Here is a 16,690-nt window from a genome sequence, read left to right as displayed (position 1 = left end):
AGTAACACATAACTTGCAAATTTAAGGGTAAAATCTGGATTTATTGAAATACAGACATTATTTTCCCTTCAAAACATTGTAAAAAATAATTCTGTGACAAATTGGTATTTAAGAAAATCGTCTTGTCAGAGGCTGTGTAGATAACCAATGACCGTTCTTACCTTACACTTTTCAAGCTGTAACCTAGAAATTAAAAAGTCACCTATTCCATTAATAAACAGTACATGTATGTTAATGTACATTTGTAAACAATATATGTTAATGTTCTTCTCTGAAACTCTTTATGAAGAGTTGAAACATTAAAATCACAACCCTTAAGGTTCCAAAAGGACCAAGCAGTAGCCTTGACTTTTCCTCTGCAATTCCCACCCTAACAGGGAAGTTATGAACACATCTAAGACACAAGTGATAGACAACCCCCCCCAAAAAAGGTAATTTAAGAACATTTCTGAAAACAAAGGCTTAACCCTCAATAACTTAAAAAAAATGAAAATTAAAAAATTATATGTAAAAATGTGATGTAAACAAGTTACAGCGTAGTATTTCCTGATGCTCAGAATATGACAAGTGTGACTCGCTCACTGATCCCTTACGACAGTACGCAGACCATATGCAATAGCTGATCACAATCTCCCTCCTGTGTAAAGAGGTGTTTCGGATCGCCAGTGTTTGCCGATACCCTTGTTGTTTCAGACCAGGAAGGAAGCAGTAGGGGTGCCAGCGGTTTATGACAAGAAGCCCTTAAGTTGCAGATACCTTCTGATCAGTCGCAGAGCAGGTGTTTCTCCTGCAGCTTTGAGGCAAGCTGAGGGCGCATCAGTTGCTGGAACCAATGGTGCCCCCCAGGTTACATCGCTACACACTTCCGTGGAGAGGCAGAGTCTGCATTTGCTTTTTTCCGAATGCTTTCTGTAAAAGAAGAAAGAATGTTCTGCTGCACAGAAAGTATAAAGCCGTGGCAGGATGTGTTAATTTACCAAAATAAAAGGAAGAGAACGAAAAGTAAAGGTAGCAAGGGGGCAGGGCAGGGTACCTTCCAGCTTGTGTGAATTGGCTTCACTTAAGTTTTCCCCTATATGTTGTTGTGTAACCACAGAATTCAGGTAGTACTCAGTGTGCGTTATCTGAAGGAAGACAAAAGTATTACCTGCTAAATCTCTTCTTCCAATCCCCACAAGGCCTTCGTACAATCCCTTGATTGGATTTTCTCCTGCCGTGATCACTCCATGGAGCCAGATAAGCAACATTCTGTGGCCGTGCTCCCTGTAGCTTTTCGTACCTGGCAAGATCAAACCACGACTGAAATCCTGCATTTGCAGCGCACAGCCCTGACCAGAGCAGATTTCTGAATTGGTGCCTTTGGACACCCCTCCCTCCTCTTTGGATGCTCTAAGGTACAGTTTAGCTTAATTCCTAGTTGGGGCGTGGTGCCTAGATTAACATTGAACTTAATGGAGTGGGCCACGAACCTTTCATGGCAATACACAATTTCTGCCTTCAGAGCATAGCTTAGCCCCTTGCTCACTTCGTGCAAACCACAGGAGTCCTTACAGTAACTGAACCAGCGGTGATCTGTTTCTGAAATGCAGAACATGCTTCTGCTAACTTATCTCTTAATTTCTAAATGGGACTTCACTGCCTTCTTGGTTCAGCTCAAATTCCAGTGTGTAGATAACTCCACATTAATCAAATACAGGCTTTTTAACCTAATCTTTTGGTTGTTTCAAATAAGCCATATTTTCTTCATGCTTTGCTATTACTGCAGACTTATCTCCCAGAAACACAGTCCGAGTAAAGGAAGGAAAATAGTTGGGCAGTGGTTTATACCTGTCCATTGCTGCTCAATAGCCCTAATGTGGGCATCAGTGAATTTCCAGTAATGTGCCAGCTTCTTCCATTCACCAGGTTTGAGGTACTTGGTAGCTAATCTCCACATTACCGAGCGGATGTGCTGTGTTTCCAGCCTGTGGTCTTGCTTAAAGGTCAAGTGCTTTGCCACCCAGGAGTCGGAGTCGCTGTTCAGATTGTCCTGCAAAGCCAGAACAGGGGTTTCAGTCAGAATGCCGCAGAGGTACCTGTCATTCTGGGGCCTCCCACACCCTCAGCTCTGCAGGTCGCTGTGCATTCATTCTAGCACAGCACCTTTTTTTTTTTTATTCTCTTTATTCTCGTTTCACTCTGTTCTAATCATGCATGTTAACAAATGCTGTTAACAGCAGCTTTGCTGTGGAAGCCCATGCAGATCGTAATTTGCATTTCTACGGTGCCTTTTATCTGGGGCTTATATGCAGAATCATTTAATTAAATCTCCTTGCTCCCCTGCAACACAGGCACGTGCTTGCCTCCTTTACACGCCAGACTGCAAAGAGGCTAAATGACTTTCCCTAGGGCTGCACGGAAAGCCCATGCAAGTGCCTGATATACACAGCATTACTGCTGAAGCTGGGCCTGTGCCACCAGTGTATGTCCTCCCTTCCTTCTTTCCTCTTCTTTTTCCTCTAGAGCACTGTCTTTCCTGGTATGGGAGGATGCCCAAAGTCTTAGGAAGACACAAGGGACGTGGTGTTTGGCTGCACTTCCAGCACACTCAAATCAGTTTGGGCACAGGCTTGGGGTAGGCAGGGTGTCCATGGGGGACAAGGGGCTGCGCAACTGCATCTTGCACACGGGGCCACGGGAGGAGAGACCCGGCTGGGCCATACTGGGAAACACAGGAGGAACAGCCCCAGCTGCGGGGAAGTTTGAGAGGGAAGTTGGTTGTACGACTCCAAGAAGAACTGATCGCTCTGCTCACAAGGGCTGTCTCTCTTCCACTTCTTGAAAAACTCCCCACCTCCCATTTGGTGACCTCGGACCAAGCATTTTCCTGCTCAGTGCTTCAGTTTCTCCTTCTGGGAAAAGGAACTAATGCTACCCCACTCCCTTCTACAGGGCTTTGGGAACTGCTGCCAAAGAATCTTTGAAAAGCCCTGTTCCCTTAGGCACAGCCTGGGTTTTTTAACAACAGAGGCTTTTTTAAATAAAGCAAGCCTTAAGCAGATGTTGTTGGCATGGTGAGGACTTGTTTTTCTTAAGTAAGGTGATGAAAGTGGAGGTCAGGCTGTCACAGGATGTCCTGCATTTCTTTTCCATTTGACAGTTGGTAAAGTGGAGTCTCAATGGAGAGGATAAAGCTACAGCCGCCCCGGGAAACGCAGGGGATGGTGGTGTAAGCTGCTCACCTTTTCCCATTTGTAAAACCGATCAGCTTTGATAATCATGTCCGCCAAGTTGATGTGATTGCCTCGGGCAGCGACATCCAGAGATGTTTTCCCTTGCTGAAATTAGAAGGGGAAAAATGAGCTGGGAAAGACCTTGCATGCTTGGAGGGTACAATCTCCATGCCCACCCGTCAGTCCGTAGTAGCAGGCAGTGTGGCCTATTGAGAAATGCACTCAGCTGGGATGAAGGACCCCTATTCTTCACCTGTAAATACCTCGGATGTGAGCTAGCTTCCAGCAGGGCACAGGGAGTAATTTTCTAGGCTCTGCTGCATCTCCTCTGTTGCCGCAGGGGATCTGTCGGTTTGATAGGAGCAGTTGGGAAAGCATCCTGTAACCCACAATGGATGGCAGGATGCTTTCAGGCTCCCAGCAACATAGATGCAGCCGTCAAAGGACGAGCCTAGCACTACAGTCCAAAGCATTTTATAGCCTTCTGCACAGCAGGTTTGCTGACACGTGAAACTGAAGTGATTTATACAACCTCATTAATTTTACAGTCTCCATATACACATGATTAGAAACAGTCTCCTAGGAGAAGCACAGGCTGATGGGACTATGAAAATGTAACTACGGTCCTTACATGAACATGAATTTGGATTGGGCGGGGGGATTTATATTTATATCTAAAAGCATATAGCAGAAAGGAACAAAATTTGAAAGTTGCATGGAGGAAAGCAAGCCAGCCCAGCCATCAGGCATGCCAGTGAGAATGGTTCTAGCCTCACATGCCAGAAGAAACCCAATTTCACACAGAAAAGTGTGAATGTGTTCCCTGCACTGAGTCTCGCTGCAGTTCCACAGATTGCTGGAAGGTGGCAAACGCTCCCTGCGGCTGAAGGCCGTTTCAGCTAGGTGGCTTCCAGCCTGTATGCGCTTTAACCCACCGCGAATGGCAGAGACAAAAGCAATCTGTGCCCAAGCCCCCTTCAGCGTTTTCTGGGCACATGCCATGCTTTCAGGCTGCACGCAACTTGCCCCAATCCTCTAGAATTCTTTTTGTTGATCTAATTAGAGGGCAAAAGCCTTGGACACCAGTGCCAGATCTATAGCAAAAAGATACTTTTAACCTATTAAAATGTGCGCTGTAATTCTTGAGATTTATTATTTACCATTATTCAAGAAGATCTTTGATATCAATGTGCATGATAGCACAAGTAGAAGTGGAAGTAAGTAAAACAACTTTGAGAAGAAAAAGTTTGCTCATTGTGTGAACTGTTTTCTACCTTTCTAAGAACGAGTCACTTCTTTCCTGGGAAACGCATCAAAATAACCTACTCAGCAGTGTTTCAAGGCCTTACCCCTGGAAGTATCCAGATTTTAATATTATTAATAGCCTCCCTTGAAAATTATGAAAAACGGTGGCAAAGACCATCCATATTTTCCCTCCATATCCCCACAGAATCTATTAAACCCATGGAGACAGTTACCTTGTCTGTTAGTTTTAGATTAACTCCTGCAATGAGAATCATCTCGGCAATGTCCTGCCTGCCATGCTCTGCAGCGATGTGGAGTGAGGTCTGCTGCCTCTGCAGAAGGAGGGTGAAAGGACTACATTTCAGAAAGGGACAAGTGTGAGGCTGGAAGGATAGGACAGAACAATAGTAGGAGGAAGCGCTGTAAGAATGCTATCAGCTCCACTCTCCTTTCCCCTCTATCCTTTTTTAAACTGGAGGCCAAACACCCTCCGACCTCAAACTGGACTGGGTTCCTCAGGCTGAGCAGAACCTGTCTGTCCCTGTCCCAGCACCAGCACTAGGAAGCCTCCCTGACAACATTTCAGTCTAAAGAAGGAACCTCTTCAGTTCCATAAAGTTCCCTTGGGTCACTTATAGGACTATATTATTTCCTGTTATTTAAACAATTTCTATAGACAGACAGTTTGGCCAAGGGAGGAAAGGACCCGTGCCAATTCTTTGTTCCTGGGAGACAGGGCTGGGTTAACGTGTATGCACTGTAAACTGTATGCACCTTGCGACTGTTTAATGGAAACAACTAAAATCAAACACAAAATGTGGCAATTTTATGGTGTCATCAGGAGAGAACATCACTACAAGAATAAACGTTAACCAAAACATTACAAACAAGCTACACAAAGCCCCTCATTCACAAAACGACAATTTGGTGAGACAACTAGCTACCTCCAGGCTTGCCTCCCATTCTCAGCCCCCCAAACATTTTGCAGAGTATCTTCCAGCCTGAAATTTCTTCCACCTGCTTCCAGTAGTGAGGAGAGAGCCTGACTGTGCAATGTCGCTGTGCATAGGTGCCAGGGACATGGCACAGCCCACTTCTTGAACGCCATCAAGCAATTACCTCACTGCAACACTCAGAATCGTTTCACAGGTTTCATGTTTCCTAATTTGCACTTCCAGGTTTTCCCCATTTTAAAGCACTCCTCTTTAACCCTGTCCCCAAGGTGATCAAATCCCCCGTGAAACTGGTTCACATTTCAAAGACAAAGAACAGGAGCTGCAGTCTTACGTTATCTGGAATGTCAAGGTCACACTCTGCATCGATGAAGAGTTTCACCATGGCTGGGAAGTTCTGCAGTACCGCAATGTGTGTTGCTGATGCATTTTGCTGTGGAAAGAAGACCCTGCACTTATGAAGATCTTAGATCACGGCACTGAAAGGACCGTGCTGTGCCCAGAATGTTTTATTCTAAGACAGCTGCCAGCCTGGACTGGGGGTGGACTGGGGATACTGCCCTATAAGCACAGACCTCACAGCAGCACTGGTCCTTACAGAGTTGCTTTGTCCTCTTGAACAATTCCACAAACTGGCTTTGCCTTTTTGTAAGAGATGAGAGCATTGAGCAGAACTTACATAATTAACAGTGTCTGTGTGGATTCCTGCGTCCATGAGGATCCTGGCTATCTCCTCATAGCCGTGCAGTGCTGCATAATGAAGGCAGTTCATCTTCTTCTGAGAGGCACATCAGAAGAGATGGGTATTAGTCAGGGCTTCTTCTCAGAGGCTACAGTTGTTACAGACTATCCACAGAAATCTCCCTGCTTCCCTCCTGCAAGAGCCCCATGCCCCCGTACTGACAAATTCATAAAGATTGTCTCCACAGACAAACCAGCCCCAGGGAGCTTCACCTGCCTCTTTGTACAAAGCCATGTGTATTTTTGTCTGAACTCCCCACGCTATTTCTGGAGTGCTGGGCTCCACACAGCCAATAATGGGTGTTTGGAAATGGAACCACATCCACAGAGCTCACCTGGGTTTGGGCATTGACATCAGCACCTGCTTCCAAGAGCAGCTTCACACAGTTGCTGTGACCTCCCTCAGCAGCCAGGTGCAGAGCCGTAAGTCCTTCCTGGACAAGGCAAAAAAGGAGACAAGCAGCATTTCTAAAGAAAAGGCCAAGACAGAGCAGCAGAATGAGTGAGCCTCTACCCAGTCTTCTGAATCCATGACATGTCAAAATACCAATTCTGAGGGCCAGGCTGATTGTTAGGAAAACAAAGGACACAATTATCTGCCATTGATGTATCAGAGTACTGCTCTGTTCTTATGCCACTGGAAACAGCTGGCCCATGGGCCACAAGACAGACATCATGTTAATCACCTTTTCTCCCCTTTACCCATTAGCAAACAAAAAAGGAAAAAAAGGATTTCACATGGACAATGGAGACAAACCATTTTCCTAGAGTAGCCCAGAAACAGCCGTAGGCAGAACTGGAAACCCACAGCCCTTGACCACTTGTTCTCCCTTCTGAGGGCTGCAGCTTATTTTTTTTACCAGAAACAAGCAGAATTCCTAAGTGATTTAATCTCATTTTATTATTGCTCTTTGCACAAAGGGTAGCTCATCTGGGGGAAGACATGCTACCAGAGTTACCGCAGAAGGTGGTTTCCCTTTTCTTTCAGATCTTAATCACAATCAAATACACTTTTCAAAGACAGTAACCAAATAAGACTAAAAAAAATTGCTGATAAACTTCATTGGGAGTGTGCCCTGGAATAAATAAAAGCGTTACCAAGCCAATATTTGCTATCTAAACCATTAACTATGTTCCAGACACATAATTTTCCAAAGTAGGTCTGTCAAAGAGAGATCTCAAACAGAAGGCCCATATGTTCAGTGACTAAGTCAATACTATAAAGCGTAGTGAAGTTTAGTTTAAAACACACAATAACCATTTAGGCACTTGAATGTACAAGGGTCAGGGGAAAAAAAGGAGATTAAATGGAGTGATAAGGTAGGTCAGCAGATACAGCAGGAAGAAAAGGCAACACTTCAGAATTGCATATCGGTCCAAGAAGGATGTTGCTTTTCACTGATATTCTGCAAGCGTGACCTGCATTTACACATGTACGCATTAGATAAAATCAGCTATCTTCTAAACCTCCCCTGTCAATACTGACTATTCAGCCTGATGACTGTGGCAGGAGACCATTTCTGGGGAGGGAAAGGGTGATGTGGTTTTCATTTGATGTAAATGTACTTACTAAGTTCTTTTCATCAAGGTCCACTCCAAGATCTATAATCTTCTGCAGCACAGAGAGATGTCCATTTTTAGCAGCTAAATGCAAGGCTGTATTTTCTTCCTGAAAGTAAACATTACTTCATACATATATGTATCACAGGACTGAGCGTTCATACAGCACAACCTTGCACAGAGTATATCCAGGGTGACTGAAGAGGAGGTTGTTAACAAGTAGCAAAAGTCTGAAACAGTATTCTAATAGGTGCAGCAGGGAGGGAAGAAACCCGGCTACCTTAAACTGGAGCATACTCCACCAGGCTCGTTGAGTATCCTGTCTGAAAAGACCTGGAGAGAAATCCAACATGGACCAAATGGATTGCAAGTGGATATGGAAGAAAAGCCCTGACATACCAGAACCATAGTTACAACTGTTGACAATTTGCCTGCACAAGCCTCATTTGGTAACCTCTTCCCTAACCTTCACATCCCCTAATCCTTGGACTTTACCTCCCCTGCGTGTGGTTTTACGCCCATACCTTGTCTTTGGCATTGTGAGAACAACCCAGTCGAATTAGGAACTCCACAACCTCCAGCCACCCATACTCTGCAGCCAGGTGAAATGCTGTCCTGTCCACCTTTGAAAAGAAACAGAAAGAAGTACAGTCCAAGAAAGGCTCAGAAAGCACAAGATTACATCATTAGCTGCAAGAAATATAATATTACCTACTGCAATAACCCTGTTGTACAACAAGCTTGGTGTTCACAGGGGGAAAAAAGCACTGCACTTCAAAAATAGTTATCTTTTATTCTGTTGCTAACTTTTATTCTGCTTTACATTTGGGATGACCCTAACAAAACAAGGTGAACAGAACTACCCACTGGGGCTAACAACTCCAACCGCTTTGGTCTTGCCAAACACTGGAAAAGAGATCATTTTGGTGTTCATTTCATACAAATAGAGGATAACAAATAGTTTACTAAAAGCAACTAAGGATAAAAAAATGAATTAATATCTGAGACCCCAGTTATCCAGGGAGTCAGAACCCTTTTTGGGGGAAAGGCAGATCTCTTGTGGCCTCATTTAACTCCCAAGCATCAAAGTAAGGATCACTCTAGGAACCATGAAGGCCATGGAGCAGAAAAGAGTGTGTGCCGGCTTGTGCGTTCCTCTGTGTTCCTCCTACGCTGTCTTCAGGAACAGATCAGCTAATACTGGAACATGCTGGGAGAGGGTTACCCTTTGTTATTGCTTACCTACAATACACCCTGGAGCATCAGCTGCACAAGACAAGGACACTGAAATTCCTGAATTTATTCTGCAAAAGACTGCATTGGGAAGCCCTGGCTGCCAAAGCCTGACCAGAGCCAGAATCCCCATCATCCCTAAGGCCCCCTACGCAGGAGGGCCAGAGCCTGTGTGGGATACTCTTGGTACTCCAGGAGTAGCATCTGACTGAGTCTCTTCCCAAGACCAAGGGCAACATTCCTGCTAAGCTCAGTGGAGCAAGATCAGACCTTGTGAAACAAAGTAGTGAAGAGCCTTCCTACCTTGTCTGTCTTATCCACACACATGCCCTCCAGGTCCTCCATGATGAACTCCATCACCTGGATGTGTCCCCTCTGAGCTGCACAGTGTAGGAGGTTCCTGCCATTCTGGAGAGGAAATGAAGGACCATTCGTTTAATAAGTCCGAGACAATGAGACAGTCTCTTTTAACAACCTGTTCCTGTTAGCAAAGACCCATTTGATGCCTCCCTGCTCCTCTAAAGCTAAACCAGTTTGTGCTGCAGACAGTAAGTTATGACTCTGAAGTATTAATGCTACTTTTCCCAACCAAGGTCTATCTTAAAATACACAGACTGCTGATTCTGTAAACCCATTTCCCATTTCTGTAACACCTTCCACCTCAGCCCTGCACAAATGTGAGCTAAGAAAGCCGTGTGGATCTCTATAGCTACAATTATTACACCAGTTTTAGGAATAAAGGAGAAGTGCAGACGGCTGTCCTCATAGCAGATGCTGTCACAAAAACCACCTTAGCTCCCAGGTAAGCCTCTTCCTCTCTCCCCCCCATCGCTGTCTGGAGCTGTGTGATGGACCCATGTAAGGAGACTCTCTCACCCTATTGACAGAGTTAATCTTGGCCCCAGCATTGACGAGGATCTGCAGGACGCGGAGGTGGCCAAACCATGCAGACAGGAGAAGTGCATTCATTCCAAACTGGGCAGAAGAGAATAGAGATACTTACAGCTAAACTGTAGCCACCACCATCCCCACCCTGGAGAGAAGCTGTCCTTCTAGCTTCATGAAGTTTCCCAAACACTTTTCTTTCTCTCTAGGGTTTTTTAGCCCTTCTTTCTCACAGAATCACACAGAATCACAGAATGGTCAGGGTTGGAAGGGACCTCTGGAGATCATCTAGTCCAACGCCCCCGCCAAAGCAGGGTCACCTACAGCAGTTGCACAGATGGTGTCCAGGCGGGTTTTGAATGTATCCAAAGTGGGAGACTCCACAACCTTTCTGGGCAGCCTGTTCCACCCTCAAAGTAAAGAAGTTCCTCCTCATGTTAAGATGGAACTTCCTACATTCAAGTTTCTGCCCGTTACCTCTTGTCCTATCACTGGGCACCACTGAAAAATCTCCAATTACTATTATTCCTGCCACAGATGGTTACAGCAGCTGAGCAGAGACCTGCCGCTTAACTGCCTCTTCCTAGTCAATGGTGCACATTAGCCTGGTTGTTATGGGGGGAAGAGAGAACTTGCTGGCTGTCACTGTCTTCTCACAAGCCCCAACAACTCAACCAGAAGCAGCCAAGCATCCCCATGCTATACAGAGAACCTCACAGATTCTACCAGCTGCCTTCTCAGTCACTGTGCAGCAAGGAAAACGCCAAAAGACAGAGCATAGACACATCTGAAAACAAGGCTTGCACCAGAAAGGCACTGCACCTGCCTCAGCAGGGAGGCCACAGCTTCCCAAGCACTGCAATGCCTTGTGCCACCCACCCAGGGCCAAGTTGAAGTCTGTAACTGCTGGCCCACCACCCAGTCCCTGGTGTTGCCCCAACACAGAACACATTTGCAGGACATGCAAGGGAGATTTGCCTTCGTACACTGTCTTTGTCATCGACCGGGACATCATGATCCAGGAGCAGTCGCACAGCATCCACGTTCCCTGCTCCCGCAGCCCAGTGCAGGGCAGTCCGGTCTGTCTGGAGGGGAAGGAAGGAGAGAGGGAAGGCTGATGTATGCAGAGTGCATGTGTATCCACCAGCCTTCCTGAAGGCCAAAATCTCCTTTGCCATCCATGGAGCCAGAATTTCTCACACTGTGCAGGGTTTTCTTTGGACATAGCCCTCTGTTTCTATGCTCTCTTGTAAGGCAGACAGGTGCTAGTCACCTTCTACTCAGAAACTGCAGTTATGGAGTATAATGACAGCACAGGAATGAGAAAGATCGCTGACCATGGACAGATTGAAACAGTAGGGATGGGTGCACCAGGAGCTGAGTTAGTCCCACAGCCTTGTGGACAGATAGCAAAATCAAAGCCTTTTGTTGCAGCTGTGCATATTCGACACACAGGTTCCAAGAGGAACTGTAAATTATCACCCTCCCTCAGCACGTGCAACTTTGCAGTCTGGCTAGGATGACAGTGCTGTGGGTTTCAGTGTGTTGTAAAACTGCTCAGTTGCCACAGGTCCTATTTAGCATTGGGTGGTGTATTTTAAAGCTTTGACCAATTGAGTAGCTTATAAGAACAGCAGTGTTAAGGAGTTGCAGTTCTGAAACACACCCTCAGCACTTCCTGCAGCTTAGAAGTGGAAAAATCCAGGACTTACATTGTTTTTGGCTTTGATGTCAACCCCTCTCCTGATGAGCTCCTCCATCCTGGCCGTGTCATTACGCTTTGCTGCATCGTGGAACTCCTTCTCTGAATGAAGCACTGCAGCAGGGACAGAGGAGCGGGCATTAAAACAGTGCTGGCATGGAGCACAGAGCAGCATGCCCCAACAAACCTACACTTCATCTGACCGGCCCCAGTGGCTTCAAGGAAGGATGACTGCAGAAAGATTGTTCCAGCAAGAATCCCAGCCCTACAGACATTAGTATGTTTGCTGGAATCATCCTCTCCCACTATCTCCCCTTTCCTGAGTACCCCTGTGCCGCATCTGTGCTCTTCCAGTCCTACCAGCTTCTCTTCTAATTTAGTGTCTTTCTCTGCATGGGCTTGCTCCAGATTCAAAACTTTTTGATCCATTAGGTCCATGTCCTCTGGGCATCCTCCAAGGCCCAGAGCTGGTGTGAGGGCTCAGGCACATGACACAGACCCTTTCCTCCATCCTTCCACTTACATCCCGCTGCTCTACAAGGAGGCCTTTACACATGGTACTGCTGTGCCCCTCCGGGCAACCTGAATCAGCCAAGCAGCACAAAACTGCTAGCCTGGCCTCTGATCAGTGTTGCATCTCTTAATAGTCCGTGGCAGTTCTGGGTATAATTTACCACAACCGGCAGTATTTGTCCTGCACTGTTAGGCACAATTTAAGGGTGTTTAGTCTCCATGCTGGGCCTTGCCCCAGCAATCTCCTCCTCGATGGAACCTTCCTGCCAAGAAAGGAGTGCAAGGCTGTGACTCTGAGCCTGCTGCAGCCCCACAGGGAGGCTCTCAAGGTTTTTGGCAAAGCTGGTGTCAGTTTTCATTGGACTCAGTCCCTGCCCTAGTGCTTTTGGGGAATTCTTTTGAGAGGTGCTTGAGGCAGACCCTCAGCCTGTCACAGCCCGCTGGAGAGCTGTCTCAGATGCTCTGCCTTCTTCTATGTTTCTGCAGATCTCAGGCTGCAGTTTGAGGGTAGCAGGGACTCAATGCAACTTCATTTTGTATCAACATATCAATTAGACTCTAAACACATGCCATACAAGAGGCATCAAAACATATTACTGTTCCCGTTCCACCACACTGAGGAGATAAGAGACTTGCTATCTAAATGGCACTACACCATTTCTCTCTGGAGGGCACAGAAGGAAGGCACCCCTATTCTCTTAGGGCAGCAGAGGTATAACCTCATCCTCCAATTCCTGTTCCTCTTACCTTCAAATAAAAACCTTTAGCTCAAGAAGAACACAAATAACACAAATCTTAATACCAGACAGGATCATTCAAGAGTGTTGGACCTACTGCTTCACTGAAGGCAGCAGGATTTGTACACTGATTTCTGCAGGAACAGGATTTTCTGTATTGTATATCGAAACGCCATTCTCATCTGGTCAGTTGTGTTAACAGGACTGCATTTCCACACTGCATGGACCCCTCATTTGAGAGGAAATATCAGGAGAAGTTGGGAAAAACCTGTGGAGTTTATGTTAATTATTAACACCAATGGCTACACACTTACTACCTCCTTGCAAATACTTATCTCCATCCAGTGGAGTAAACCCTATATTTCAGTTAAGCAAATGTCGCTGCCCCTGCTCTCCAGGTGACAGAAATATGTTCTCACATTTTATGACCGCACAAAGCATCATTGTCAAGCGATGAAAAAACGCCCCTTGACTTGTTTATTCTTTCCTCTACCTGTGAAGATGCAGTATCAAACTTTGCATTGCTAAGGCTGTAGAAGCCGCGGTTTATTTATTCTCAGGAACATATAAGAAGCCATTTGATGGTCTGAGTTTCCTACTTAGTGTCCACACCTGAGAAAGTAAATGTAAACACACACCTCATGATGGCATGCGCCAGTCCAACAGTAGCATTTTGGTAGATATTTAGAAGTTTTTCCTTCTCTTTTGAGCTCAGGTTCCAGGTACCTTACGGTACTGAATATGAATTCAGTTATCCCAAACAGCGTGGAAAACACTTTAAGTGATTTACCCTCCGTGCAATTCACCATCACACTGGCAGTTTATTACGCAAGAGCTCTAAAAAAGCAACAAAGGAGAAGAAAGGCGCTCGAAGAAAGGCGCTAAAACCGTTTGCTGGGCCCTACCTGACACAAAGACAACCCTGTAAAGCTGAGGACTGGTCGATTAAGGGGGCCACAACACCGAAGCGGGGGCTAGGGGCGTTATTTGCGGCATCCCAGGGGTACAGGATGCTCTGGGGCAAAAGCAGTCTCGATTCCCGCGTAGGTTACACACCTGGTTTGCTCCTGAATGCATTTTTACAAGTCTTGCTAGACTGTAAGGCATCCCCCCTCCGCCGGGGCCCGCGGGAGGCCGGGGCCGCGGCCGCCCCCTCCGGCCACACGAATCCCCCTCACGGCGCGGCGACCCCCGCCCCGCTGGGGCAGCCCCCCGCCTCGCCCCCACTCACGGGTGTCGCCCTCCGACGCCAGGTCGTCCCCCATGCCACGGCCCGCCGGCCCCGCCGGACTTCGCCGCCGCCGCCGCCGCCTCAGGGCGGGCTGACAGGCGCGGCCCCGCCGCCTCACGGGCGGGCTGACTGACTGCCGCCGCCCCGCCGCCGCAGAGCGCCTCTGTAACTGTTATTTTAGAGGAAAATAAAATAAAATGAATCCTCCTTCCGACAAACACGGTGTTTTCGGGCCGTTTTGGGATGATTTGAAGGGGAAAATCCAGATACCGCCATTTCGGTCAGGGGACCGCGCGGCTGCTACCTGGGCTGGTGCCGCCCTTCACCTCAGCGCGGCGCGGCTCAGTGCTGCTGAGCTGTGGGTGGTTCAATTCTCTTTCCAAACCGATTTGGGAGGAGAGGGATTTACTATTCTGTGGGAAATACGAGGTGGGTTGTTGTGTTTTTTGTTGATTTTTGGTTTGGTTTTTTTTTTTTCGAAAGCAGGGTTCAGGGTTTGGCGTTTCCAGGGAATGAGGTGCTCTCATCTACCACACGGCCGGGGCACGGCAGGGGGTGCATGAGAGGGTTAAAACCGCTCTTCACTCAGAAATTGAGTTAATTCTCCTGTTTCAGCACTCTGAGTCTGGTTTTGTCTTTTTTTTTTCTTTTCCGTGGTGATAGTACGAGGAGGAAGGAACCAGGCAGTGGCTGAGCTGAGGTTGGGGTGAGAATCAGATCAGTTTCAGGGAGATCTGAGGGAGGCATAAAAAAAAAGTCCAAAACAGCCGAAGAAATCACAAAACCGGGTGCTTGGTCCTGTCAGGGTTGTCCATCCCCAGACTGGAGAGGTGCTGCTGCCTTTTTAGGAATGACGAGGTGGTGGTTCTCCTGGCAGCAACACAGGGACTGCTCTGTGCCGCAGCCATTTCAGCAGAGCCCGTACCGGGTCCCCGGCGGGGGTCTGGCCCCCACAGCTTTCTCCCCATATTTAATTTGTCAGGGTAAGTGTGGCACACCAGTGTTCCTTACTCCGTGCGTTTTCTCGCCTCTCCTGCGTTTGCTTGCACTCAAGTACCCTGACACGGGTACGGGGTGACACATGGAGTGACGCCTCAGGTTGGCTGCGTAAATGCTGTTTGTTGGCCTTCAAATGCATAGGAAGGTGGTGTGAGGAGAAAAGAATAACCTGTTTTGTAAAAACCCAGGATGGGCAGGACTGGGAGGCATGAGCTTAAATCATGGTAGGACTTGGGTTTCTCTGTTGTATGGCTTCCCAGTGGCCAAGACTCTGGGAGTAAACTGCAGAAAGAAGGGTTTCTTTGCTGCTGGTCTCCAGATTGGAGAGGTGACATCTGATTTATATTCCCTCCCTGTACCATAGAATCATAGAATGGTTGAGGTTGGAAGGGACATTAAAGATCATCCAGTTCTAACCCCCCTGCCATAGACAGGGACACCTCCCACCAGCCCAGGTTGCCCAAGGCCACGTCCAGCCTGGCCTTGAACACCTCCAGGGATGGGGCAGCCACAGCTTCTCTGGGCAACATGTTCCAGTGCCTCACCACCCTCAAAGTGAAAAATTTCTTCCAAATGTTTAATCTAAACCTGCCCTCTTCCAGTTTAAAGCCGTTCCCCCTCATCCTATTACTACGTGCCCTTGTAAAAGGTCCTTCCCCAGCTCTCCTGTAGGCCTCCTTTAGGTACTGGAAGGCCGCAATAAGGTCTCCCCAGACCTCCATGCTGGCCTACAGACTTGGTCCTTGTCATGGACCCCTCTCCCCCCCTCAGCAGGACTCCCTGTGGACTCTCCCCCGGCCCTCCAGCCTCCCCGCACCACGGGCGCTGGCTGCGAGCACACACTGATGGCGGCCACCACATGAGGGTGCCAGTGCCGTTCACCTGCTACGGAGCACTGCAGCAAGACAGCACCTCCGGGGTGCAGATGGAGCTGTTCCCTGGGCTCAGGCCAGTTTTGGGGGACACCCCTGTCCCGGGGTCCCCTGTGCGAGTCCTACGAGAGAGCACGGGGCATGCGTGTGCAGTGGGAGATGCGGGGAAGCAGGCAGCATCCCAGGGGAATGCAGAGATGCAGAGATGTGGAGACCCTCTGCTGCTTCAGATACGTCCCTTTGTGAGCACAGCCACACCAGAGCGATCTTCAGGACAGGGAGCAGCAGGGCTGAGGTGGTGGTTTCCATCTCATGGAAGTCCACTGCCAAAGGTCTCTGTAGGCAAGAACTGTGCTGGTCCAGCTGGCCCACTGCAGAGGACTACAAGCAAGGCTTGGCCGGCCCGGCTGTGAAATGGGGAGGCAGACACTAAGCTCTTAAGCGAACACAGATTGGGGGGGGGGGGGGATTTATGGCTAGCTGCTGGTCTTGGAGCTTTGACTTTGTGTTTTGTTTTCCTTTTATTCAAATTGAATAAAAAAAAAAACCTTCTCCAGTAGCAAAAGCAAACATAAGGTCTGGCTGGATAAAGGGGAAGCCCTTCTTTTGTGCAGTAGCTCAGTGGGTAGAGCATCCTCCCCAAGGAAGAGGGAAAGCTAGGTTTGATTCTTGCTTCTGCCGGAGGGGAGATGCAAACCCTGGTCTCCACAAGACCCCCAGAGAGTACCGCAAACAGCAGGCTGCGAGCATGTCTGGTGCAGAGCGTTTTTTCTTGCTCTTTCCTGTTATTTTAAATAATTAATGATT

The 16,690-nt window shown here is 47.7% G+C and overlaps 1 protein-coding gene across 1 annotated transcript; it reads right to left on the bottom strand.

Annotated features, from left to right (window-relative positions):
• Positions 1-141: 141 nt before the first annotated feature.
• On the bottom strand, positions 142-14,059 carry ANKDD1A (ankyrin repeat and death domain containing 1A). The gene is made up of 15 exons (XM_082488902.1): positions 14,013-14,059; positions 11,542-11,645; positions 10,816-10,914; positions 9,821-9,919; positions 9,248-9,352; positions 8,236-8,334; positions 7,722-7,820; positions 6,487-6,585; positions 6,090-6,188; positions 5,745-5,843; positions 4,691-4,789; positions 3,222-3,317; positions 1,828-2,029; positions 1,148-1,279; positions 142-909 (listed from the first exon to the last, which is right to left on the bottom strand). The coding sequence occupies exons 1-15, from the start codon at positions 14,044-14,046 to the stop codon at positions 848-850; spliced, it is 1,527 nt and encodes a 508-aa protein (XP_082345028.1). The 5' UTR covers positions 14,047-14,059; the 3' UTR covers positions 142-847.
• Between the last annotated feature and the right edge of the window lie 2,631 nt (positions 14,060-16,690).

The sequence above is a fragment of the Vanellus vanellus genome (genome assembly GCF_965231255.1).
Source record: "Vanellus vanellus genome assembly, chromosome: 11".
Classification (NCBI taxonomy): Eukaryota; Metazoa; Chordata; class Aves; order Charadriiformes; family Charadriidae; genus Vanellus; species Vanellus vanellus.
Note: the sequence above shows the minus strand (reverse complement) of the source record. Positions and strands in the feature narration are given on the sequence as shown.

Coding starts and splice junctions, on each gene's coding strand:
- ANKDD1A (XM_082488902.1), bottom strand. CDS start 14,046: ATGGGGGACGACCTGGCGTCGGAGGGCGACACCC. Junction 10,915..11,541: donor ACATCAAAGCCAAAAACAAT/GTAAGTCCTGGA, acceptor CTTCCCCTCCAG/ACAGACCGGACTGCCCTGCA. Junction 9,353..9,820: donor AGATTAACTCTGTCAATAGG/GTGAGAGAGTCT, acceptor TTTCCTCTCCAG/AATGGCAGGAACCTCCTACA.